This window comes from Esox lucius, chromosome 19, assembly GCF_011004845.1.
Source record: "Esox lucius isolate fEsoLuc1 chromosome 19, fEsoLuc1.pri, whole genome shotgun sequence".
In the NCBI taxonomy this organism is placed as follows: Eukaryota; Metazoa; Chordata; class Actinopteri; order Esociformes; family Esocidae; genus Esox; species Esox lucius.
The window spans coordinates 26,220,285-26,246,935 of NC_047587.1; the positions used below are offsets into that span (position 1 = coordinate 26,220,285).

At 42.9% G+C, this 26,651-nt stretch overlaps 1 protein-coding gene across 2 annotated transcripts; it reads left to right on the forward strand.

Moving 5' to 3' along the window:
• The first annotated feature begins 1,105 nt into the window (after nucleotides 1-1,105).
• On the forward strand, nucleotides 1,106-25,906 carry sf3b3 (splicing factor 3b, subunit 3). Of its 2 annotated transcripts, none has more exons than XM_034288363.1 (27): nucleotides 1,106-1,222; nucleotides 1,773-1,898; nucleotides 2,590-2,745; nucleotides 5,440-5,610; nucleotides 5,759-5,931; nucleotides 6,217-6,358; nucleotides 6,618-6,730; nucleotides 6,859-6,996; nucleotides 7,213-7,316; nucleotides 8,441-8,606; nucleotides 10,609-10,704; nucleotides 11,376-11,448; nucleotides 12,084-12,235; nucleotides 12,438-12,593; nucleotides 12,732-12,887; nucleotides 13,143-13,286; nucleotides 14,039-14,161; nucleotides 14,501-14,655; nucleotides 14,949-15,123; nucleotides 15,370-15,575; nucleotides 16,080-16,236; nucleotides 21,386-21,511; nucleotides 22,931-23,143; nucleotides 23,321-23,419; nucleotides 23,802-23,945; nucleotides 24,181-24,285; nucleotides 25,149-25,906. In XM_034288363.1, exons 2-27 carry the CDS (start codon nucleotides 1,829-1,831, stop codon nucleotides 25,287-25,289), a joined length of 3,654 nt encoding a protein of 1,217 aa, XP_034144254.1. In that variant the 5' UTR covers nucleotides 1,106-1,222; nucleotides 1,773-1,828; the 3' UTR covers nucleotides 25,290-25,906. The 2 variants fall into 2 exon arrangements, with proteins under 2 accessions (XP_034144254.1, XP_034144255.1); XM_034288364.1 differs by having other exon boundaries at nucleotides 1,116-1,222; nucleotides 1,776-1,898.
• The last annotated feature ends 745 nt before the right edge of the window (nucleotides 25,907-26,651 follow it).

Consider the following 26,651-nt stretch of genomic DNA (forward strand, 5'->3'; position numbering starts at 1 on the left):
CTAAGGGTTTTCTGCTTTGGATAAGAGTGCTAAATAACTTAAAAGTAAATGTTTTGTAAGTTTCATGCTCAACCAACTGAACAAAAACTTTTTTTATATAATAACCTTGGTATATAGGGTCTTATAAAATGGGTGGTTTGATTCCTAATCAGCTAATTGGCTGATAACTGTGGTATATGTAAGCAATAAGGCACGAGGGAGTGTGGTATACGACTAATATACCACGGTTAGGAGCTGTTCTTAGTCACAATGAAGACAGCACTTAGTCGTAATATACAGGCAAAATACCATGAACCCCAGACTGGGCTGTGCACAGACTTTTCTAGAGGCATGTGCTGAAACTGGAAAAACAGGTGGAGTTTTCGTCTCACACGGACATATGTGTGTGACACACCTAGTGATGGACTTTGCATTACCATTGGTGTGCGTGACGCATGGAGACGGACGGGCATATGTCAACTGGAAAGGGTTATATATAACACAGGGCATGTGCTCTGCACAGGGTGAGCCATACCTGTGCATATGCCTGACCCCCTAGATGCCTTATGGCTCTTATAAACTGGTTACCAGGGAAAATAGAGCAGTTAAAAGTTTCCAGGGTTATTTGTCAAGTGCACCGAACAACACAGCACCAGCCTGCACAATGAAATTCTTGGGACATGGCACCCGACAGCTACGTAGTGAGAGTAAAGTGATGTGATGTTACAGCCGTGTTATATGGTCTCATATGCCATGGATTTTAGCCGTTCAGTGGCCAAGGTTTGACCCACCCTGTTTAAAATTGCAAGTTCTCTTTCTATCTCTATGGCACAAATTACTTCCATCTGCATCTTTTATCCAATTCAGCCACTTCAATTGAGTAGTGTGCATTGTCGCCCCCTAGTGTTAAAACTTGTTGGCTGTAATCGAATGGGTTGGTCGCCTTTTCATTATAATCTAAAGACAATTAAAGACGAAATTTCAAGTGATACGTAAATTTTATATTTTATATACGTACATTAGATAAAACGTATATGGATTAACTTCTTCTTAATCCTGTTACCCCCTATTATTGTCCAGGTATGTGTCAGGCACAATGTGGACATATTTCTGATGACGTCGTAAATCATGAAGGACCCACAAGCGACACACAGGCGTTTGTCGTCGAAAGTATCAACAAATCTTGAGTGTGAATACAATTCACCATCCACTTTATATCAGCTTCATCCTAACTGCTACACCGGTAAAGCATTATTATACACTATCGGCACAATACATTATGGAAGATAAAATATGTATCTATTGAAACATGATTACGTGTAATGAAATTGTAGAGATGAATGGCTCTGAGTAGGCAGAGTGAATGAATGAAAACATTTGCTAGCGAGTGCTAATGTTAGCAAGTACGCCAAGTATTACGATATTTAGTTTTTTAGTTCGTTTACTATTTCGCAATGATATGTTACTGTTATTCGTGTGTTTATGATGATAAAGTTGAACCTGTCTAGTTTCAGCAGCGACAAGTTGTTTTGTGTACAATATACTTTACCAAGTTCGCTAGTTAGCTAGTTCCATGTAGCGTTAGGTTGAACGCAGCGAGAGAAATTAGTTTGTAGTCAACGTTGATTAACTACCTTGCTAACATTAACTTTTTTTTGCATGTAATCATTAATGTGAGTAGCTAACTAACTCACCAGTTTAGTTATACGACTAAGATACTTGCAGAAAGAAAAGCTAGTAAAACCTTGTTTGTGTGCAAGTGTGTAATGTTACTCTTTCGTTTTTTTCCATAGCAGCTGGTGTTGCTGTGACCTTTTTTACCTGCACCTAATGTTGAGAAACAGCCACCATGTTTCTGTATAACCTGACACTGCAGCGTGCCACTGGCATCACCCATGCAATTCATGGGAACTTCTCAGGTACTTTTCATTTTTTGCCCCCTTTTGGGCTCTTTGTCTACATACAATGCATAGGGTCACCCATTAGATGGAAGGAGGGCTTGTTACTCCATTGAAATAAAGTATGCTGTTCAACTGCAGTTTGACCCATTACTCCAACAGAATGTTGAAGATTGAAAGATGGCAATTTGTCGAAAGCAACCATTTCTGTCCACAAACTAGGTAGCAGCGAAGTACTGCAGCTGTTTTGGTATGCTCAACAAGGGAAAGTTATCAAATCAGGCCCCTTGTTTTTTAATACGACAGGGATTCCAAAATTTGTTTCTAGTGTTTTTCTGCACAGCGTGTGTACATTAAGTGGAACTTTCTGGAAAACTTTCCCATCAGTCAATCTTCTTTCTGTACCAGCCAGTGCTTCATAGGGCAACAGTGTCTAGAACTTGGCGTTAGTGCCAAAAAATATTTCTAGTGTTTTGGTCATTACGTTTATTTATTAATGTAATTTGTGTTATGCATGTTTTTAAATATAACCGGTGACTACAAATCCCAAGTGAAAAAAATCTCTAAAGGACAAGTGATTAAAGCAATGGTGAATACATTACAATTGTGGAAAAACTCAACGTCCAAGAATAGGCCATCTCCCAGATAAGTTCTGTCAGTCTGTATGCTGTTATCTATGGTCTGGTGGGATCCTCATGGTCTTCCCTTGCAGGAACCAAGATGCAGGAGATTGTAGTGTCCAGAGGGAAAATAATTGAGTTGCTGCGTCCAGATGCCAACACCGGGAAGGTTCACACCCTGCTGACTATGGAGGTGTTTGGGATCATCCGCTCCCTGATGGCCTTCAGGCTGACAGGAGGGACTAAAGGTGGGTGATGTTGTGTGCCTTTGTTAGCATATACAGTGATGACAGAGTTTGTGAACTCTTGAATGTTCTGCCTTTCTGTATACATTTGACCAAAGTTCATCAACTAATTTTGACATCAACAGTATTCACCAAATTGTTAATGACCTAATTAAAAAAGCCAACATTATCTAGTACTTTAACTCGTCAGCTCCATGAGTTAACCTTAAATCTGCTGTCCTTTCTGATGGGAGACTGCATTTTTAAGGCTGCCAAACTCACACGGCTAACGTCAATGACTGAAGCCTTACATTGCTAGCTGGTCAGCTCCACCAGCTATTGTTACATCCATATCCTTCCTGGTGGGACAAGGCTGCGAGCTGACGTAAACAGTAACCTCACCATGCCTCCGTGAATCCATGGTTCTGTTTCAAGTCTTTCAGCATTGATGACATGCTCATGAATAATGTTGACTGAAAAAGAAGCTACAGAGAAACATGCTAGTCTCTCGCCAGCGATGTGGATTGTTGTTCCTGTAACCTTTTCACATGATTATTCACAATCCTTTTTTTTTGCACTGTCGTGAGGAAACTGGCAAAGAAATATATTGTTAAAGTGATAGTTTGTCCAAAATCCATATTTTCCAGAAATTATACTTACCAATAGATATTCCAGAAGGCCCATGGAGTCTTTTTATCAAAGAATACATTATTTCCACTGTCGCAGACTGTAATTAGTGTTATTAGCATTATCCAAATTCATTAATGGAAACGTTTCGTGCCGCTATCGCAAAGCTGCACTGCAAGGGGAAAACTACTCCAAAACACTTTCAGTTATCTGTCGCGGGAGCATTGTTTTTTATTTATTTTTTAAACTGTACACTGACGAACACAGCCAGCAGAATTGGCTGAATTCAAATGGGGACTAGCAAACTATTTCCTATAGCCACCTTACATAGCTTCTGTTCTTAGCCAGTGATGTCATTGAGGTGATCGTGAACTTTAACCTCAACAAGCTATATGAAGACAGGTTGCTTTGCCTAGCTTAAAATTCTTTTTTTACTTATCTTTGCTATAATTTTGCCTTATATTTCTTAATTCTTACTACGTAGATGTCGTGCCATGTCACAAGTATTTCATTGTGCAGGATGACATTGTTATTCGGTACATTTGCATTTGCCTGCTTGTGGATCTTGAGTTAATTAAATTCTACCCGTTCTGCAATTGGGACAATACCTCTGCCTCTCCTGAGTCATATCATGGGAGAATCAATGGATCAACTTTGCCGACGAGACATAACATTTTTGCAAGAAACATTTTAATACAGAGGATTGTGACCCTTAGTTCTATTAGAAGAGGTCTAAAGGTGAATGCAATTCCATTAAGTTAACCAGTTCAAACTGTGGAGACCAGACAGAATGTAAGTTATAATACAAAAAGTACACATTGCCTCCGGATATTCTGGGCAAGTGTTGGCGATTGTGTTCACCATTGCAGAGGTGAATATCAGAGACGAAATAGGTAACTTGCTTTCTAGCTAGCGAATACTAACTTTGATATACTGTGTATAAACTTTCTGAACAAACGCATGGATTAATACTGATTGTGAATAAAACTGACCAGTAAACACAGGAAGTACCCGTTAATTTGAAATGAGAATTATATTGCGAAAATGTAAACCTTATTTCAAGGAATACAACATCCTCATGTTCTTTGAGGTAAACAACACCACTTGTCTTAGTTTGCAGTGTTTTCAACAGCTTGCAATGCAGCTTTGTGATAAGGGTATGTATGGTTTCAATTCATTAATTTGTACAATGCAAATTACTGACTGAGACAGAGCTGAATAATGGATGGTTAAAAATAAAAGACTGTCTGAAGGACCAACTGGGAGTAAGGGGACAAAGTCATCCCTTCCATGGCTATCCTGTTCACATGACATAGAATTGCGTGATTTTTCGTAATTACGGTAGCGTTCACGTGAATTTGGTGTTCGGGAAACATTTTATTTATACCTGCAATAAGATACCACGAGTTGCACATGCCGTTATTTGTCATTGAGTTACTATTGGACAAAACAACCCAACGTTGTCAATGCAGAGTTAAGAGGTCCACAGACATCAAGTGCATAGATCCACCAACCATTCAGGCAGTGATAACCGAGCTATAGAGGGCTATCCAGCATTTTGCTGGATATATGATTATTTTTGCCAGACCGCATAAGGGGAGCCGGCCAAGAAGAGGGAATGTCTCTTACTGAGTGACTGACTGACTGAGTACCCTTTGTTAAATAGCGTGGTGGTTAGAGAAGTGGACCTGTAAACTATAGGTTTGTATGCATTATTCCGTATAGACAGCTCTGGCTAAAACCATTCAGTATCTACATTATAGTACCACGGGGGCGACCCGGGTTCGAATCTCGAGAGGGCAGCACTTTTAGGCAGCACTGCCTAACACTACCTTTTTTTATTGCGGGCCGGCTGAACTAGGCTAGCCTGGTTTCTTGTTTTAAATGCAATGGCAAACACAACATGTACTCTCCTGTGTCACTTATTACATTACGCCACTTCCAGGTTGATTTGCTCCTTGAATGTATCAGCTATGAAAATGCTGTCTAATGTTATGTTTAGGTCAAAGAGATAAGACTGAAGCCAAAACATCAGTTGTTGTTTCTAATGCAGATGGAGGTGTTTGAGACGTCTGTGTTTTTCATCCCTAGACTACATTGTGGTGGGCAGTGACTCAGGGCGCATCGTGATCCTGGAGTACCACCCTTCCAAGAACATGTTTGAGAAGATTCACCAAGAGACCTTCGGCAAGAGTGGATGTCGCCGCATCGTCCCTGGACAGTTCCTCGCCGTAGACCCCAAGGGCAGGGCAGTCATGATAGGTAAAAAAAAGACTAGGGAGATGGGAACTGAAAAAATACAGCTGTGCAAAGAGTTCCTCAAAGTTGTCAAGTCCTTGTCTTGATTGAGTCCCCTATTGCAATGGTCAGTTCATGTCTGTGGTAGTTCAATGAGTATCTCTCTGTCCAGGTGCCATTGAGAAGCAGAAGCTGGTGTACATCCTGAACAGAGATGCAGCAGCTCGTCTCACCATCTCCTCTCCTCTGGAGGCACACAAGGCCAACACACTGGTCTACCACGTTGTAGGAGTGGACGTGGGTTTTGAGAACCCCATGTTCGCCTGCTTGGAGATGGACTACGAGGTGAGAGCCCGGCACTGACTCCATGTGTCAAATGACCTGGGTGCACTAGTCACTTACTAAACCAAACCTCTATGCTTCTGTTTTCTCTATTCTCTACAAACCAAAGTGTTGTTGTAATGAATAGTCCTCATGTCTTTTCTCTGACAGACCAATGGAGAGAGTCTGTACATATCTTATCCCAACACAGTTGTCGTTGTAATGACCTCTCTGCTACTGCAGATGTCTTGTAAGTCCTCTTCACGTGCACCAACCCATAATGTGACTTACCCCCTACCCGCATTCCAGGAAGCCGACAACGACCCGACTGGTGAGGCTGCCGCCAACACCCAGCAGACGCTGACCTTCTATGAGCTGGACCTGGGTCTGAACCATGTGGTGCGGAAGTACAGCGAGGCCCTGGAGGAGCATGGCAACTTCCTGATCACAGGTAGTGGCTCCGTTTCTCTCCAGCAGAGGGCAGCCTGAGCCTGGTCCCCAGCTGTCTTCAGCCTTTTTGTCCCCTCTGCTCATTAGGTCGTACTGGCAAGATGCCCCTTTCTTCCACTCATGTTTTTTAGTTTGACAGACTGCTCCTCCATTGGCTGAGCTGTTAGAACACTGATGTCCCCCTCAACACAGATGGCCCGTCTGTCACTGAGCCCTCTGAGAATAAACCTACTTTGACCCTTTCCACTGTTTCTGTCTAGTTCCTGGAGGCTCTGATGGGCCCAGCGGAGTTCTCATCTGTTCAGAGAATTACATCACTTACAAAAACTTTGGAGATCAACCGGACATTCGCTGTCCCATCCCGCGCAGAAGGGTGAGTTTCTGTTATGTTGTGTAACCACTGACCCGAACAGTAATTGGGTTTCTATGGATATATGTTGGTACAGGGATTTGTGCTGTCACACTGTGCCCTTAATAGTTTTTTGTGTGTCCTGAACGCAGAATGACCTAGATGACCCAGAACGAGGCATGATCTTCGTCTGCTCAGCCACCCACAAGACCAAGTCCATGTTCTTCTTCCTGGCCCAGACTGAGCAGGGGGACATCTTCAAGGTCACGCTGGAGACTGATGAGGAGATGGTGAGTGCAGCCTGGGCCGGCAGTGGTCTTCCAGTGTGTGGAAGACCGGTGGACATAGAACAGGACTGTTGAAGTGATGAGTCTACATGTCTCTTCTCTGACAGCCCACATGGAGAGAGCTTTAACACTTCTGATACCAACAGGCGCACACCACTCAGCGTTCACATTATGGGATACTATGGGATTTCTTCTCATTCACTGCTTGGTTCACTGCAGGTTACGGAGATCAGGATGAAGTACTTTGACACCATCCCTGTGGCCACAGCCATGTGTGTGCTGAAGACTGGCTTTCTGTTTGTGTCCTCTGAGTTTGGCAACCAGTAAGTCATTAATTGCACTGTAATCCCTATCAATACCACACATTACCTCAGTAAGTCATTAATTGTACTGTAATCCCTGTCAATACCAAAGACTACATCAGTAAGTCATTAATTGTACTGTAATCCCTGTCAATACCAAAGACTACATCAGTAAGTCATTAATTGCACTGTAATCCCTGTCAATACCACAAATTACATCAGTAAATCATTAATCGCACTGTAATCCCTGGCAATACCACACATTACCTCAGTAAGTCATTAATTGTACTGTAATCCCTATCAATACCACAAATTACATCAGTAAGTCATTAATTGTACTGTAATCCCTGTCAATACCACAAATTACATCAGTAAATCATTAATTGCACTGTAATCCCTGGCAATAACACACATTACCTCAGTAAGTCATTAATCGCACTGTAATCCCTGGCAATACCACACATTACCCCAGTAAGTCATTAATCGCACTGTAATCCCTGGCAATACCACACATTACATTAGTATGTTATTAATCGCACTGTAATCCCTGGCAATACCACACATTACATTAGTATGTTATTAATTGCACTGTAATCCCTGTCAATACCACACATTACATTAGTATGTTACTAATTGCACTGTAATCCCTGGCAATACCACACATTACATTAGTATGTTATTAATTGCACTGTAATCCCTGTCAATACCACACATTACATTAGTATGTTATTAATTGCACTGTAATCCCTGGCAATACCACACATTGCATTAGTATGTTATTAATTGCACTGTAATCCCTTTCAATACCACACATTACATCAGCATGTTTCATCATCGGTTTGCAGTACTCTTTTTCGGTAGTATTTTTTTAAACTCCTGCTAGTGTACAGTGTTATGTCTATTGTTGCTTTTTTTATTATAATTTTTTATCTGGCTATATTTTTGCTTATATATTATTCCTAATTTTCACTACATAGTTGTCGGGTGCCATGTCACAAGAATTTCATTGTGCAGGATGACGCTGTGTTGTTCGGTGCTTTTGACAAAAAAAACCCTGAACCAAGTCTTTAATTGCACTGTAATCCCCATCAATACCACACATTACATCAGCAAGTTTCATTGTGCGCTCTCTCTCCTTCTGCTAGTTACCTGTACCAGATAGCCCACCTGGGAGATGATGATGAGGAGCCAGAATTCTCCTCTGCCATGCCCCTGGAGGAAGGAGATACTTTCTTCTTCCAACCGCGCCCCCTCAAGAACCTGGTGCTGGTGGATGAGCAGGAGAACCTTTCCCCCATCATGTCCTGTCAGGTGTGTGGTTGTGTGTGGGTGGTGCTGGTGGATGAGCTGGAGAACCTTTCCCCCATCATGTCCTGTCAGGTGTGTGGTTGTGTGTGGGTGGTGCTGGTGGATGAGCAGGAGAACCTTTCCCCCATCATGTCCTGTCAAGTGTGTGGTTGTGTGTGGGTGGTGCTGGTGGACGAGCAGGAGAACCTTTCCCCCATCATGTCCTGTCAGGTGTGTGGTTGTGTGTGGGTGGTGCTGGTGGATGAGCTGGAGAACCTTTCCCCCATCATGTCCTGTCAAGTGTGTGGTTGTGTGTGGGTGGTGCTGGTGGATGAGCAGGAGAACCTTTCCCCCATCATGTCCTGTCAAGTGTGTGGTTGTGTGTGGGTGGTGCTGGTGGATGAGCAGGAGAACCTTTCCCCCATCATGTCCTGTCAAGTGTGTGGTTGTGTGTGGGTGGTGCTGGTGGATGAGCAGGAGAACCTTTCCCCCATCATGTCCTGTCAAGTGTGTGGTTGTGTGTGGGTGGTGCTGGTGGATGAGCAGGAGAACCTTTCCCCTGTCAGGTGTGTGGTTGTGTGTGGGTATTGTTGGTGTTTGAAGGTAGTTCAGTAATCAAGGTCAGGTTTACATTCCAGGGGATGAGATGCTTTATTGAAATAGGAATGCGCATGCAACAGCGAGCAGACAAGGCACCTGGAGTTCTATTGTTTTCTCAGTCACAGTATTATGCATCTAAGAATTATAGAGGCATTTTCCCATGTTAAGCAAAACTGTCAACTCAGACAAATCACCACCACTCATTTGTTATTAAAATGAGGTTATGGTGCAGAAAGCTGGTTAAAGGTTTTCGATTGAAATCATGTGACTGGAGTACACAAAGGACCTAGGCTCGATTGGAAAAAACAGTTTGTCCCTGTCAGTGGTTTTATATTTCAAATTCCATGGATTGTGCAGTGGATGAATTGAGTGTAGAGATTCCTCAGTTTTAGTTGGGAGAAAGGAGTTTTTCCACTGTTTTGAAAAGGCTCACCACAATCAGGCCTGCAGGTCTGGACTCCTATTACATAACTTGCATGCCTGTCGAAGTCTAGGAATCCTTGAACAATATCAAGCCTAAGACTACTCAAATTTGTTTGTATGTATATCAACAGTGGCATAATGCAATATTCTTTTTGACAGTCCTAAAATCAGTTTTTCGGGTATTATTTGTTTAAGCCATCTACTCCAGATTGCCAGATCAGCCAGTCAGTGGTAACCAAAATATTCACATTTTTATTAAGTTATTTTGGAAGAATATTGTCTTTGTAGGCATAATTGAACTGCTTAGCATAGTCTAATACAGAAATTGCTGTACATATAGAAATTGAGAATTGCAATAAATGTGTAATCACCTTAGTGTCGTATTGCAAGGGCCCATGCAATTCCCTGCGCTACAGATTTGGAGCCATGCATTTTTTTTTATTTGATTTGGCTGCTGCTCAGTGGTTCTCTTCTGCACTTATCTGAAAGCTTTCGCCTGTGAGCAACAGGTGTGTCTTAACCAATTAGAGTCATAGGACTGGCTGTTGCTGCAGGGTCTGTGTGTCTCTTAACAAATCAGATTCATGGGACAGGCTCTTGCTGCAGGGTCTGCGTGTTTCTTAACCAATCAGATTCACGGGACGGGCTGTTGTAGCTGCCTAAATGATGACTCTTCATGTCCTTACTCTGACTACATCACCCTGATCGCAGAACTATGTGCATGTACACCATCTGTGAGACTAGGACATTTTGCACATCAGTCTCCTACTTCCACATATTCACATATCAGCAGTTACAACTAGCTGTGCAACGAAACCACAATGTAGAAACTACAGGATTAACTTACCACACAGTGCGTGTGCCTAAATGTGACTGTGTGAAACGTGTGGTTTTACCACCTAACCGTCTTAAAGTTCCACGAACTGTGAGTGGCTCTGGGTAAGAGCGTCCGCTATGCGAGTGTATTGTTGTTGTTTTTTTTAAAACATGTCTTCCTGTTTAGATTGCTGACCTGGCCAATGAAGACACACCTCAGTTGTATGTGGCCTGTGGCCGGGGACCCAAATCCACCCTCCGAGTCCTCCGACACGGCCTGGAGGTATGTGCACCAGAGGCACAATACTATAGTAGTATTTCAAGAAGTCATTCCTTTCCTCATCTGTGTTATACAGGGATATGGCTGGCACAAAGCCTCCAGAAACACCCAAAAACCTCCTTTTAGTAATGGAAATGTACTCTGCATCTAGGATTTCTGTAATACACATGAAATATCTTTCTTAACCTAATCCACAACTTGAACAATATGTAACCAATACCTCATCGGCAGGATAAAGACCATGGAACAGCTGGATAGGGAAAACTGATGAATAACCATTCAATATTTAGACATTTCATGTATACTTCATCTAAATACCTTGCGTTACTATACTGAGAGCCTTTACATTTCTAAGAGGACCTATTTGACTGTTATTTTGGAAACTTCTGCTCAATGTAGATGATTGAGTTGCAGGGCGAGTACCCAGAAAAAGAAGTCCAACCCAGAAATATTTTATGCCCTTATGTAACCAGTCTGAGGATGTTTTTTTATTATTCTGTTCCTTTCTGCATTTTACACCAGTTCAAATGAAATTGCTTCGGTATGTAGAAACTATGAAAGGGATAATTTGTCACAATCTGACAGACTCTGACTTTGGCATAGGAAGTGTGTTAATGCAGAGACATCTATGCTAGGGCTGACTAAGTGTTAGTGACACTGCTTCTTTCCCCCAGGTGTCAGAGATGGCTGTGTCTGAGCTGCCCGGAAACCCCAATGCTGTGTGGACTGTGCGCAGACACATTGAAGGTATAATAGCTCATGTAAAAAAAAAAAAGAATAGCTATGAAACAAAGCTCTTTGAATACATATTCTAAGCCCTGCTCCCTTCTACCTCATGGCTCATTTGGCTGAGGTTGTGTGGGATTATGTGCCATGGTTTTAATAATATTGACTTTGGCCTAATCTGACTTCTGCCCTTTTGGTAAGCATCTCACTGCCAGACTTCTCAGAAATCATGTGATTTCTCGTTCCACTGCTGTTGCCTAGCAGAGTGCTGAACAGAGTCTCATTCTCACCCTCCTTACACAAGCCTTGTCACATACAGCTTGTTAACCTGCCAAACTCAGGAATCCCTATTCTCACTGTCTTGCACATGTCGATTATAAAGACGTGCTGTTTCTGTAGGCTTTTGTAGCATATTATGGTATATCCATGTTGACTTGTGTTGGGGTTTGAGGAGAAGGATGTTCTGCTGTTGATGAGCATTATACATGAACACACTTGGATTAAATGTTGTCTATCTTTGTTTCAATTGTTTTGTTTCACGTTAAGAATTGCTTCAGGTATGAAAGGAATACTGTGTGATGGGTATTTTGCACATCATTTACTGTTCATCAGTCCTCTTGGTCTGAAACAAATGTTCCTTTTACCATGTCCTCCAGATGAGTTTGACGCTTACATCATCGTGTCTTTCGTCAACGCCACCCTGGTTCTGTCTATCGGCGAGACTGTGGAGGAGGTGACAGATTCTGGCTTTCTGGGAACCACGCCCACCCTCTCCTGTTCTCTGCTCGGGGAAGATGCCCTGGTTCAGGTCAGTTCAGCAGCCCCACTACACTTGCCCTGTCGAAGGCTTGTACGTGGGCTTTCTGAGGGGGATACAATGCTGATGATAACAGAGATTAAGTCACATGGTAAATGTCACCGGTAAGCGTTCATGTGGAGGCACCATGCCCAGGCATGTCCTGCCTCATTCCTCCACAGATCTGTGTGACCTTAATTACCCTGTCATACAGGTTTATCCTGATGGGATCCGTCACATCCGCGCCGACAAGCGTGTCAATGAGTGGAAGACCCCGGGGAAGAAGACCATTGTGCGCTGTGCTGTCAACCAAAGGCAGGTGGTCATCGCTCTGACCGGAGGGGAGCTGGTCTACTTTGAGATGGACCCCGTGAGTAGTGTGCCTGCATTTCCTGGTGGGGAGGGTATTTCCAGCCTCTCTCGGTTTCACTCTGAATCTTCTGTCTCTGGATATCTGGTAGAGACCTTGGTGATCAGTGTGACATTTGTCCTGTGAATCTCTCCCCAGTCGGGCCAGCTGAATGAGTACACGGAGAGGAAGGAGATGTCTGCTGACGTGGTGTGTATGAGCTTGGCCAATGTCCCACCTGGAGAGCAGCGCTCCCGCTTCCTGGCCGTGGGCCTCGTGGACAACACTGTTCGCATCATCTCCCTGGACCCGTCGGTATGATACAGAGTGTAATGCTATGGGCCTCCTTCATACTGACTCCTCTGAGGCATTAAGAAGCATCGAATGTCCTTGAATCACATCCCCTAACGCTTTTCCCCATCCCAATTCCAGCAACAGCGGGGGAGACGAGTTGAAATCTAAATGACACCATGTCACATTGTTGATTCTGCCCTGTGTTTAGCATGCGTTCCCATTGTCTCTGTAGGCTGTGTGTGTCACCACTAACCCCCTTGTGTATCTGTGGTGCAGGACTGTCTCCAGCCTCTCAGTATGCAGGCCCTGCCCGCCCAGCCAGAGTCTCTCTGTATAGTGGAGATGGGAGGAGTGGAGAAGGAAGACGAGCTGGGAGTGAAGGGCACCATCGGCTTCCTCTACCTCAACATCGGACTGCAGGTAGGAGACATTGGGTGTCTCACGTGCAGGATTTGAATGGAGGAATGCCACGCCGTAGCTGTTGGAGTGATGAGTGTTCATGTCTCTTCTCTGTAGCCAGTCGTATCTGTGTTATGTACACAACCCATCTGAGAGTCGGTTTACTTCTGGCTCTGTTATCTGGGGTGCGTTAGTGAACTCACCATGACACCCTACTCTGATTTCAGGGCATGGGTTTGAGAGTTTCAAAGCTGACATTTTGGAATTCAAATGCCCTTTACTTGGTTATAATGGGTGTGAGTAAACATAGGCAAGAAAAGTGGGTTCAATTGTTGTGGTTCATTTTTGTTATCCCTTGAGAACACGAAAACAGCACATCTTGGTAAGAACAAGTGAAATGGTCTGAGTGAAGTGTTCTCACTTGGCTATTATTAGCAATAACAGCTTGACTGCTGTTGTGAGGTGGGAAGACTCTAAACAGTCATTATACTCCAGGCACTCTGACAGCGCTCAGGCTTTACAAACATCTGCTGTCTCCAGTGGTCCAGCCATCTATATGGCTGCCTTCTGTGCCCATGTACTGGATGGGTTCCAATTCACCAACTGCTTTTTCAGCAAAAACACTTTCACCAATGTCTCTAAAATTAAGAATGCCCCAAATGACATCTTAAAATAAACAAAAAGAGAATTCAGAACATGGCAAAATATTTTTTCCTCCGCTGCGTTCGAGCAAATACCAGAGCTTCGGTTTCTGACTTGATGTCTTTCCTCAGAATGGTGTGTTGCTCCGGACGGTGCTGGATCCGGTGACCGGAGACCTGTCTGACACTCGTACTCGGTACCTGGGGTCGCGACCTGTCAAGCTCTTCCGTGTCAGGATGCAGGGACAGGAAGCTGTAAGTAGAGCGGTGTTCTGTTGGTCTGTTTTGGCAGCTATTGGGAGGGGAAAACATCAATGTTGAGGAAATGGCTGAATTCCAGGTACTTATCTACTCAGGAATGGAACTGGCTTGCCACTATTTGTTCAGGCCTTGATTTTCTTAAGTATAGTCACCATTTCAAAGCCAATGGTTTACAAGGACGTTTGGATGAGGGAGGAAAGGTGGTGGTGGGGGGTGGTTCTGAGCTTTTCCTGGGTTTTGGGGATTTCCCTTTGGGAATATCTTATTTACTTTAGCAATCAGAATGAAATGTGTGCGTACCCTCACTGACCTCTAAGCTGTTATTTTGTTCAGGTTTTGGCCATGTCTAGTCGCTCCTGGCTGAGTTATTCCTACCAGTCTCGCTTCCACCTGACGCCCCTGTCCTATGAGACTCTGGAGTACGCCTCTGGCTTTGCCTCTGAACAGTGTCCTGAGGGCATTGTAGCCATCTCCACTAACACCCTGAGGTACACACACACACCCACGTCATCAGAAACCTCAACACCGCTTTTGCCAGGAAATGACATAATCGACATGATTTGAAGCTTAAGACAGGTGTTGTTGAAGTGATGAGTCTTCATGTCTCTTCTCTGATTAACCAGTGGAGAGTCTAAAACACCTCTGTTTTCTTAGAAAAACCCTGCAACCCGTCCCCATTCTCCATTGTAGCGCTGCATTACCTTTTCTTAAGTGTATTCCTTTTCCCATGATGGTCGTGTTGTGGCTTCTCGTGTTGAACCTACCTTCCCCATCTCCTCAGGATTCTGGCCCTTGAGAAGCTGGGTGCAGTGTTCAATCAGGTGGCTTTCCCACTGCAGTACACACCTCGCAAGTTTGTCATCCACCCAGAGACCAACAACCTGATCCTCATAGAGAGTGATCACAATGCATACACAGAGGCCACCAAGGCCCAGAGGAAGCAGCAGATGGCGGAGGTAAGTCTGGGGGGGGGGGGGGGGGGGTTGTACACTTCTGTCCCAGAATGCTTTTTGGCTGAATGCTTTGTTATATCAGACAGTCTGTATAATAATGCAGAGAAATGGTAAACACCTTTTGATCTCAGCAAATACACTGATGTCAGACTGGGCGTATAGATTGATACAGTGATTAAATGGACTATGTCAACCTCTCATCCCCTTTAGTTTCCCTGCTGACACCCCGTCTTTTGTCTTCCTCTGTAGGAGATGGTTGAGGCAGCTGGCGAGGATGAAAGGGAGCTGGCAGCAGAGATGGCAGCGGCGTTCCTCAACGAGAACCTGCCAGAGGCCATCTTCGGGGCCCCCAAAGCCGGTTCTGGCCAGTGGGCCTCTCTGGTGCGTCTGGTCAACCCCATCCAAGGCAGCACTCTGGACCTGGTCCAGCTTGAGCAGAACGAGGCTGCCTTCAGGTGAGGAGAGGACTGGGGCCGCTGGGGTGGTGGGGGGGTTCGTTTGACCACCTGGCGTAATTGCAGATAGAGGTGATGTGAGAGCGGTGTGCTGCGGTGGAAGGGTAGTGCTACTCATGTCTCTTCTCCAAATACTAACGTCTAATACTGGAGAACCTGAAGGACCAGCAGCACACAGGTCCCCCATCATTTTTTAATGGGAAAGCATTTTTATGCTGTCTCCTTCTCAGAGTGGGTTAAATCTGAAATTTTTCTTTTAACTTTTTTATGTATTAAATAATTTTTATGCCCTTTTTGTGGATTTATTGATTTTTGTAATGTGTTATTGTGCAGAGTTTTTGTGGGGTTGACGGGTGGGTAGGGGAAAGGTATGGAAAGTGGTGACTTGTAAACCCGGCATTGTATTATTTATTTTTTTGCTTATGCTTTTCGCCAGTAAAACCTGTTTTGGGAAAAGCAGTACCTTGTTTATCCATGCTAATTCCTTCTTTTCCCTTTGTCTAGTGTGGCTGTGTGTCGGTTTGCTAGCGGAGGTGATGACTGGTATGTGCTGGTGGGGGTGGCTAGGGATATGATCCTCAACCCCCGCTCTGTTGGAGGAGGTTTTATCTACACCTATCGGCTGGGAGGGGGAGGGGACAAGCTGGAGTTTATGCACAAGGTGAGTGACTGAAAGAGGATGTGACAAATTCTAATTATAAAAGTAGTTTTTTTTGCTTCTTGTTGACCGTAGTGTACACTGGAATTCCCCGTTATTTATTTCATAATCTGCCTGTAAGACTAACATTCTTGCCCCAGCCCCTCACTTTCCTATGAGACAATGGGTTCTTTATAGAAGTAGCCTGTCATTTTCCTGTTCCATTAAATAGCCTACCAGCGAAACACTGCTGAGAATGTGACTTTGTCGTGTGTGTGTGTGTGTGTGTGTGTGTGTGTGTGTGTGTGTGTGTGTGTGTGTGTGTGTGTGTGTGTGTGTGTGTGCAGTGAGGGAAAGTTTTTCATCCCCTGGGGATTTTGTACGTTTGGCCACTGGCAAAGAAATCATCAGTTAATAATTTTAATGGTAGGTTTATTTGAACAGTGAGAGACGGAATAACGACAAAAGAATCCAGAAAAACACATGTCAAAAATGTATAAATTGATTTAGCATTTTAATGAGTGAAATTATTTGATCCCCTGTCAATCAGAAATATTTCTGTCTCTCAGGTTTCTTTTATGAAGGCAATGAGCTGAGATTAGGAGCACTCTCTTAAAGGGGGTGCTCCTAATCTCAGTTTGTTACCTGTATAAAAGACACATGTCAACAGAAGCAATCAATCAGATTCCAAACTCTCCACCATGGCCAAGACCAAAGAGTTGTCCAAGGATCTCAGGGACAAGATTGTAGACCTACATAAGGTTGGAATGGGCTACAAGACCATAGCCAAGCAACTAGGTGAGGTGACAACAGTTGGTGCGATTATTTGTAAATGGAAGAAACACAAAGAACTGTCTCGTTCTGGGGCTCCATGCAAGATCTCACCTCGCGGAGTTGCAATGATCATGAGAACAGTGAGGAATCAGCCCAGAACTACACGGGAGGATCTTGTCAATGTGATCACAAGGCAGCTGGGACCATAGTCATCAAGAAAACAATCGTTAACACACTACGCCGTGAAGGACTGAAATCCTGCAGCGCCCGCAAGGTCCCCCTTGCTCAAGAAAGCACATGTCCATTGGCAAACGTCAGACGGCCTGTACATCTGAATGATTCAGAAGAGAACTGGATGAAAGTGTTGTGGTCAGATGAGCCCAAAATCAAGCTCTTTGGGATCAACTCAACTTGCTGTGTTTGGAGGATGGGCAATGCTGCCTATGACCCCAAGTACACCATCCCCACTGTCAAGCATGGAGGTGGAAACATTATGCTTTGGGGGTGTTTTTCTGCTAAGGCGACAGGACAACTGCACCCCATCAAAGGGATGATGGACGGGGTCATGTACCGTAAAATCTTGGGTGAGAACCTCTGTCCCTCAGCCAGGGCATTGAAAATGGGTCGTGGATGGGTATTCCAGCATGACAATGACCCAAAACACACAGCTAAGGCAACAAAGGAGTGGCTCAAGAAGAAGCACATTAAGGTCCTGGAGTGGCAAACCTTGTGGCCCACTACAAGAAACGTCTGTCCTCTGTGATTGCCAACAAGGGTTTGCCACCAAGTACTTAGTCATGTTTTCCAGAGAGGTCAAACACATTAAAATACAAATAAATTTATAACATTTTTGACATGTGATTTTCTGGATTTTTTTGTTATTCTATCTCTCACTGTTCAAATAAACCTACCATTAAAATCATAGACTGATCATTTCATTGTCAGTTGGCAAATGAACAAAATCAGGATGGGATCAAATACTTTTTCCCTCACTGTATGTATATACAGTGGATATAAAAAGTCTACACACCCCTGTTAAAATGCCAGGTTCTTGTGACGTAAAAGAATGAGACAAAGATAAATCATGTCAGAACTTCTTTCACCTTTAATGTGACCTATAACGTGAACAATTCAATTGAGAAACAAACTGAAGTCTTTGTGGGTGGGGGCTGTGCACTCCTGTGCACAGCCCTCTTCAGATCACCCCACAGATGTTCAATTGGATTCAGGTCTGGGCTCTGGCTGGGCCATTCCAAAATGTTTATCTTCTTCTGGTGCAACCATGCTTTTGTGGATTTGGATGTGTGCTTTGGGTCGTTGTTGAAGGTTTTGTGGCAAAATTGCGTGGTATTTGGAACTGTTCATAATTCCCTCCACCCTGACTAATGCCCCGGTTCCAGCTGAAGAAAAACAGTCCCAAAGCATGTTGCTGTCCCTATGCTTCACTGTGGGTATGGTGTTCTTTGGGTGATGTGCAGTATTGTTTGTGCGCCAAACATACCTTTTGGAATTATGGCCAAGATGTTCAACCTTGGTTTCATCTGACCATAACTCATTTTCCCACTTGCTTTTGGGGGACTTGTTTGTTTTTGCAATCTTCAGCCGGACTTGGATGTTTTTCTTTGTAAGGAAAGGCTTCTGTCTTGCCACCCTACCCCACAGCCCATTCATATGAAGAAAAGGGAGATTGTTGTAGCACACAGCCAGTACTTGCCAGAAATTCCTGCAGTTCCTTTATTGTTGCTGTAGGCCTCTTGGAAGTCTCCCTGACCAGTTTTCTTCTCGTTTTTTCATAAATTTTGGAGGGACGTCCAGTTCTTGGTAATGTCTCTGTGCCATATTTTCTCCACTTGATGATGACTGTCTTCACTGTGTTCCATGGTATATCTAATGCTTTTGAAATTATTTTGTACCCTTCTCCTGACTGATATCTTTCAACAATGAGATCCCTCTGATGCTGTGGAAGCTCTCTGCGGACAATTGTTTTTGATTTGAGATGTAACTTTGTGATTAATCAGTCACTTTAAATGAGGGCAGGTGTATAATGCCTTCTATTTGAATGTGATTTGTTAATTCTGAACACAGCCACACTCTACAGGGTGTGCACACTTATGCAACCAGGTTATTGTAAGGTTTTTCTCTTTTTTTTTTAGATTTAATTGTTCACATTATATGTCACATTAAAGTAGAAAAGTTTCTGACATGATTTCTTTGTCTCATTCTTTTACATCACAAAAACCTGGGGTGTGAAGACTTTTTATATCCTATGTATGTATGTATGTATATTTATATGTAAAAAAAAAACAAACAAAAAAACACACACACACAGGTAAAACCTATACATTTATCAAATATGTAACATGTTAATATGTAGATATAGAATATATTGCTTGTTTTTTGGCTGCTATGAGGGAGCACAATGCATTAGCTGCTGAAGTGGACAACAAGGCAGATTTTACACTATAATTGCTTTCTTTTTTCAAGTGTGTAGCCAGATATTATATATAGTATATCACTGACGGGCGTCAGAGAGCGCAGGGCTTGGGGTACCACATTTGTCTTATTTGGAGCCTGGAAAAACCCAGCCAAAATGTCATAGATGAAGCGGATGTCCGCTGCCCCCGTTAACACTTTAACCACCAAATGCCTACGCCAATTGCTATTTGAGTTTGTTATTAAAATAATAAACTCAAATGCCTACGCCTTAATAGGCGTATATTTAATTGTTCCGTTGTCAGAATTTGAAACTGACAAACGGAAAACTATTTAGAGACTATTTACCTGTTAGCTTTTTTTACAATCATTATTTGACTTAATCCACCATCTGCCCACGCCACTTAGCGTTGGTACCCAAATGGTATTCAGGCGCTAATCACCCCTCACTGAATGCCTGAAGTCAATGGATGAATGTGCGATGCATTGGTGTTGAAATCAACTCGATAGCCCCACTAGAACCCCTTGGAGGGACCTGCAAACATGCGCAGGTCTTATTCATGTCACCTATAGATTGGCTGTGTAATTTTCAATTTGTACATTTGTAGGGCATAATGAACTAATGAAAATATTGCAGCCTGTGTTCTTAGAAATAATTGTTCTTTGTGTTCTTAATCTTTTTTTTCCCCGTATGACAAGACCTTGAATACACAAACCTTTTATTCTTCTAATTCATCAATGATTTTAAACAGTCTGTAATTGATCTGAGTATTCTATATAGTTTGATAACGACCCAGTAGATGAACTGATCCTCTGACTGGACGGTGATGCTGCGGAGGAGAATGTGTATGCTAATAGGGACGTTTCGTATGCTAGTGATGCCAAACGGCCTTCGGCTCTAGCTGATACTGGGGGTCAAAAAGGCCTGGCAGTTCTAGTGTTAAGGGCAGATGATAACTGGTAACAGAGCCAAATGAAGGATTTCTGTCCAGTGGCTAGTGATTTCTGTCCAGTGGCTAGTGGAGTAATCTGACGTCTTTGCTAGCAGCTGCAGTTTAAACTCAAACAAACATTGGAAAACAGCTAAGCATGTGAACAAAACAATGACAATGGCCAAGAAACATGTGGACTGAGCCTCACTTGGACATTTTTGGGTCAAAACTCTTCCGCAGGTCTAACTTGAATCGTTCATCTATCCACTTACCGCTAGGTTACAGTGCTTACAGTCTGCGGTGGCCACTGCTGCTTGTGGTCGGATAAAATTACACCAGACCATGGCCATTGATGTCCCCTGGGAAACTCCGTCCCGGGTGGTCAATCACACAAGAAATGCCGGCCCACACTGACGAACTCGATGAACTTCCCTGAGTTTGCCCTATTCGTTCACGCTATATAGAATCAATTGTTTTTCACTTAGATCAAATCTACATAACATCAGCCACTTTTCAGTGCAACAAAACAAATTGGATAGAGGCAGAGACAGAGTAAAGTTTTTTTTGGAGAGTCGATGAGTGGTCTTTCCTACTCCGTAATTAATGTGCCCATTAGTCTAGAGCTTTGAAAATTGTGATGCAAAGGCACCTTGCAGTGGTGCTCCATTCTCATCCCAGAGGAAGAGTTCAGGTGACTGCCAGATGAGGTTTCTGTGTATCCTCCCCCTTGCAGAAATGAATGTGAATCCCTGTTTGATTCAACACTATCCTGTACAAAATATTTTGACTAATTCCCCTGACCTACAACTTTTCAACTGAAGGTATTTTTTTTAAACATAGTATACTGTCAGACCAACAGTTCAAAGTCCTATTTTTAACCTAGTTTTAAGTGTAAAACTCAAAGTTGCACAGAATTCAAGTTTCTGCTTACAGTACCAGAAATAAGCTCTGTGACTATTATATTTAATAGAGAGTCGCCTGTTAAAGCAGCTGTTGTTGAGATTGTAAAGCAATGTATTTTTCTTTTTTGGCAGACTCCGGTGGAGGATGTTCCCCTGGCCATTGCCCCGTTCCAGGGCCGTGTGCTAGTAGGTGTTGGAAAACTGCTACGAATCTATGACCTGGGCAAGAAGAAGCTGCTCCGGAAGTGTGAGAATAAGGTGAGACCGGAAGCCTGATGTCTCTCACTTACACACATAGAAAGCAGGGGTGTAACGGTACACACCGGCACCGTTCGGTACGCGTGGTGATCTGAGTGAATATAGTCTAGGAGAGGGCAGAACAGCTCCCTATATCTACCAACCAGGAACCCTAAGCTAACATTAGCTAGGCTAAGAATAAGGTCAAACTCTGAGTTAGTGCTTGTTTTTGGAACAGGTAATTCTATTTTTCGTATTATTATTCGGGACTTCTCTATTCTCTATCAGCCATTGGTGTGGAACTGCTTTCTGACCTTTGAGTAAAACGTTATTATTTTATTATTTTTTTACTGAAAACATTCTACTAAATGCAGCTGTAACTAGAGCGGCAATGCGCAAAGTTTGTAACTTTGTAATAAATGAAAAGAAATGTTATGTTTTGCATGTCTTTTTCCACTGGACCGAAATCATACCAAACCATGACTTAACATTTTCGGTACATGCCGAACAGTGACTTTTGCATACTGTTACACCCCTAGAAAGTACTATATTCACCCCTTAATATTCAAATGTTGTTCTGTCCCCTGTGTGTTGTCTCCTGAGATTTTGACAGCAATTACAGCTTTTAGTCTTGGGCATTTCTGTTTTATTTTTGCACATCTGGATTTGGTGATTCTGTTATGTTCCTAGCAGATTTTTTCAAGAATTAAGTTGGATGAGAAGCTGCATTTTTTTAGTCTTTCCACTGATTCTCAGTGGGACTCAACTCTGGCCTTTAGTCAACTCTGGGCCACTCAAGGACTTCTGAGGCCATTCTTGAGTTTCTTTCTATTCTTGGGCTCATTTTCTTGTGTAAATGTAGGTGTTTTCCTATATTTACTTGATAAGGGTCTTATCAAGGATTTGCTGGTATTTAGCTCCATTATTGTTCCTCTCCTTTCAAGTCTCCCAGTCTCTGTTGCTGAAGTGCCATCCCATAAGCATGATGCTGTCTACTGCTGCCACGTGCTTCTCAGGACTGACTTCTGTCTGAAAGCTAGACGAGGATGTAGATGACTATTAACTGTACTAACTATTGACTGCACCAGAATGGCAGGTTGGTAGTTGGCTGGTACAGAAAACATCCAGGCTAAGATTATGAAGTGACAGGTCAGACTCGTGCTTTGGCTGCTGTCTCGTGTTGTAGTTCTATCTTTGGTGGCAGGATTCAGTAATTTACTGTGGTTTAGTGCAGCTGGCAACAATTTCAGAATGTAACATCAGACCTACCAGCCTTTCCAAGTTTTTTTGTTTAGAAAGAAGGCTGCAAATTATTTGCACTTAATTTGCACCCTCTGTAAAGGGCAAACTCCAGGATGAGAGTTGACAGTCCTCTTGCAGGGGAACAGCTTAGATGCAACCTGGTTGTTCAGTAGTTTAACAACAATTTTCTATTTCCAGCATGTTCCCAACCTTGTAACTGGCATCCATACCATTGGCCAACGGGTCATAGTGACTGACGTACAGGAGAGTCTGTTCTGGGTGCGCTACAAGCGCAACGAGAATCAGCTGATCATCTTCGCCGACGACACCCACCCTCGCTGGGTCACCACTGCCTGTTTGCTGGACTACGACACCATGGCTTCAGCTGACAAGTTTGGCAACATCAGCATTGTAGGAGTCCACTTTTATAATTTTGTTCCTCTCTGGCAATTTTCTTTTTTTTTTGATGCTCTATTTCCCTAAATGTTTTGGCAGATACCTCATGGGGTTTTACACAATTTATGTTGGAAAACATCCAGAAGGCTTTAATTGGGGAAGATGTTTACACTACATTATGTATCTTCTCAGGTGCGCCTTCCCCCCAACACCAGTGACGATGTGGATGAGGACCCAACTGGGAACAAGGCATTGTGGGATAGGGGTCTGCTGAACGGTGCCTCACAGAAGGTACAGGCTTGCTGCCCCCTTGTCAAAGCTCTATAGACAGGAGCCTGGGAGAACTGTTGTGTGTCAGTGTTGGTCTGTCTGGACCACTGTGTCTTGTTGGTGTGGTTTGCATCGTCCCTGACCAAGTCTGTACCAGACCTGCTCCCCACCTTGGCAGCTCTCCAGGGCAGTTTGTGGTTAAACATGCCTTTTCCCATATTGATGTTTATTGGAAGCTTTTAAAAGCTAAAAAATGTTTAGGTAGCCAGTGGGAAATTCCCTCCATTTTGAATTGTGTGGGCATTTGGGGGATAAGTGAGCAACATTTTCTGGGTGTGTATCATGAGTGAGGCTTCTGTAATGTCCTGTTTGTTTCTAACCATGTCTGTGCTCCTTGTGTAAGGCTGAAGTGATCATGAACTACCACATTGGAGAGACGGTCCTGTCACTGCAGAAGACCACCCTGATCCCCGGAGGCTCTGAGTCTCTAGTTTACACCACTCTGTCTGGTGGCATCGGCATCCTGGTGCCATTCACCTCCCACGAGGTACCTACTGACACACGTACCGACTCGCTGGAAACCCAATGTACACACCAATCCATATTCAGGACATGCCTTTATTGGCCGGGACCTATGCTGTTGAAATGATGAGTCTTCATGTCTCTTCTCTGACCAACCAATGGAGAGAGTCTAAAACACCTCTGATCACATCATTATATGCCATGTTAACTAGAGAACATCTAATATGATTCATTAATTGTCTTTGACATTGTTTCCTCAGGACCATGACTTCTTCCAGCACTTAGAGATGCACATGCGCTCAGAATTCCCCCCTTTGTGCGGCAGGGACCACCTCAGCTTCCGCTCATACTACTTCCCTGTAAAGGTGCGTACTCACTGATCAGGTTAAATTCCTATTCCAATAGTCTGGCCGGGCCAAGAAACCCACACAATACTTCCTGCTCCTATTGCTTCGGCTGTGTTTTTTTAATTTGCCAGATTTGAAAAATGGCAAGAAATGACTGTCATGTGTCTGTCCAAGTCCAGTAGATTTTTAACAGGTTTCAGTCCTTGCTAAACATTATTACATGGTTGCATAAAGAGCTGTTACAACATTGGGAGAAGAGTGAGATTGGGTGTAATAGGCCTAGTTCAGAAATGATCTGAATGAAGTTGAAAGGGGAAGAAACGCCCAGATTGCTATTTTTAATTAGCCTAGCATTATTTTGCTTCTGTTTGATACAGATTTCTATAGTATAAGAATAGATAAATAACAAGCAATTAGTCGGTGTACTAGGCCAACATGAGTTGACTTGATGGCAGTTTCTATTCTGTTTTCTGCTCCCCTCATCACTCAAACACACTGTGGTTGGCTTGAGATGCTTACTCTGCGTTGCAGCTAATGATCTACAAAAAATGTTTTTGTTCTCTTACTACCATTAAAGTATTGATGCATTGGGTATATTACTTTTTATTTGGGTTATATGGTTTTGTTATTAAGAAAATGGGATCAAGAGATAAGGAACATTGTCCATTTCTCACATACCTTATAACATCTGTGGTTTCACAAGTGGAATATTATTCAACATTTTCAAATTCAAACAGGACCCTTTTTACCATGTTACATAGATTAAGCTGCTATATTTACCATTGTTACCCAGAAATAAATCTGATGCCTGTTTTTTGACCTTCCAGTAGGTGTACCTTCTGTTTCTAACCCCTCCATGTTTCTGGTTGGTGTGTTTGCAGAATGTGATAGATGGAGATCTATGTGAGCAGTTCAACTCCATGGACCCCCATAAGCAGAAGAGTGTTGCCGAGGAGCTGGACCGTACACCCCCTGAGGTGTCAAAGAAACTGGAGGACATCCGCACACGCTATGCCTTCTAAAAAAACTACCAAAAAAAAGTTTTACAAATGCATACTAACTTGGTTAAGGCGAGGACAAGTGGAAAGCTCATGGTTTCCTGCCAAGAAGTAGAATGAACAGTTTTCTGCCTGTTCACCATCTACGGACACTCAGAAACGACCTTTAGTCCCTGGTTCATTAACCCAAATACTTCACCAGTTGTGGCCAATGGTAGTAAGTCTATGGTGAATGTTTACTGAGAGGTTTTCAGTCGCAGGGTGTCATTTAAAGTTTTTTGTAAATTTTTTAACAGTTGATCATGTGTATAGCATCAATCCTACAGCTGAATAAAGGAACTGTCATTTGGTTTGATAGCTTGTATCGTGTGGTCTAGTGAACCCTGTGATAGGTTTAGCTCAACTGTTTTTGCATTGTGTAGTGTTGCAACAATCCGTTTGAGTGTTTTTGCTGTACTTGAGTGCCACAAATTAAATTGACTTTATTTTCTTCACTGTCATAAGAAATGTTATTCTTCAACAGCTGTTTGTGCTTCATTTATTTTTTTTGGGGTTTGAGAAATTGAGTTGACAGGATTGTGTACAATATTTAAGGAATATTGCAGGATTGTGGACCTCAGTGGGGTTTTTTGCCCTAGTCCTGTAAACTCCCAGCATCAGCCACATTTCCCACACTGTAGGAGAGTCATAGCATTCCATATTAGTCATTGGGGCAGGATGTTTTGTAAATAAAGTTTTTTCTTTTTTAAATCTGTTGTACTGCCTTCTGTGTCGCACTAACTCTGTTTAGTTATGTGGGAGGGGCTCCAGATCTCCAAGTTAGGTGACAAGGCCATCTGGCGCTTTCACCATATATACAAAAAGCAAAGTGTGATCAAAGTTCATATTAATTATACTTTTGTGACCTACACAATATTCTTCAATTCCAAAGTAAGCAATTTCTACACTTTGAAATGAATAACTAAAATGGTAGTTGCACCCACCTAAATTAGTTCAAAAATTTATTGTTTCAGATGCCATTTAACACAATTCTATTATAATGACCTGTTTTTTTCATTCGCAACGGGCTGTAATTAGTAGACTGGTAATAACAAATCAGACATTCAGTAGCTCTTCATGAATGGTGAAGTTAATAATTGTACAATGAATGATGTCTTGAACCACCCAGACACAAAATACAGTAATCCTGATATGCACTTTTTGGGCAAAATACAAAGCCTTACTTTTGGGATGGATCAAAAACCATACCTAACTAACTACCTTTTCAAACATGGTGGCGGCTGCATCACGGTCTGTGTCTACTCAGCAAAGACTGTTTTTCAATTAAAAAGAAACGGGATGCAGACAAGCACATGCAAAATTCTACTGGAAAACAATTGTCTGCTT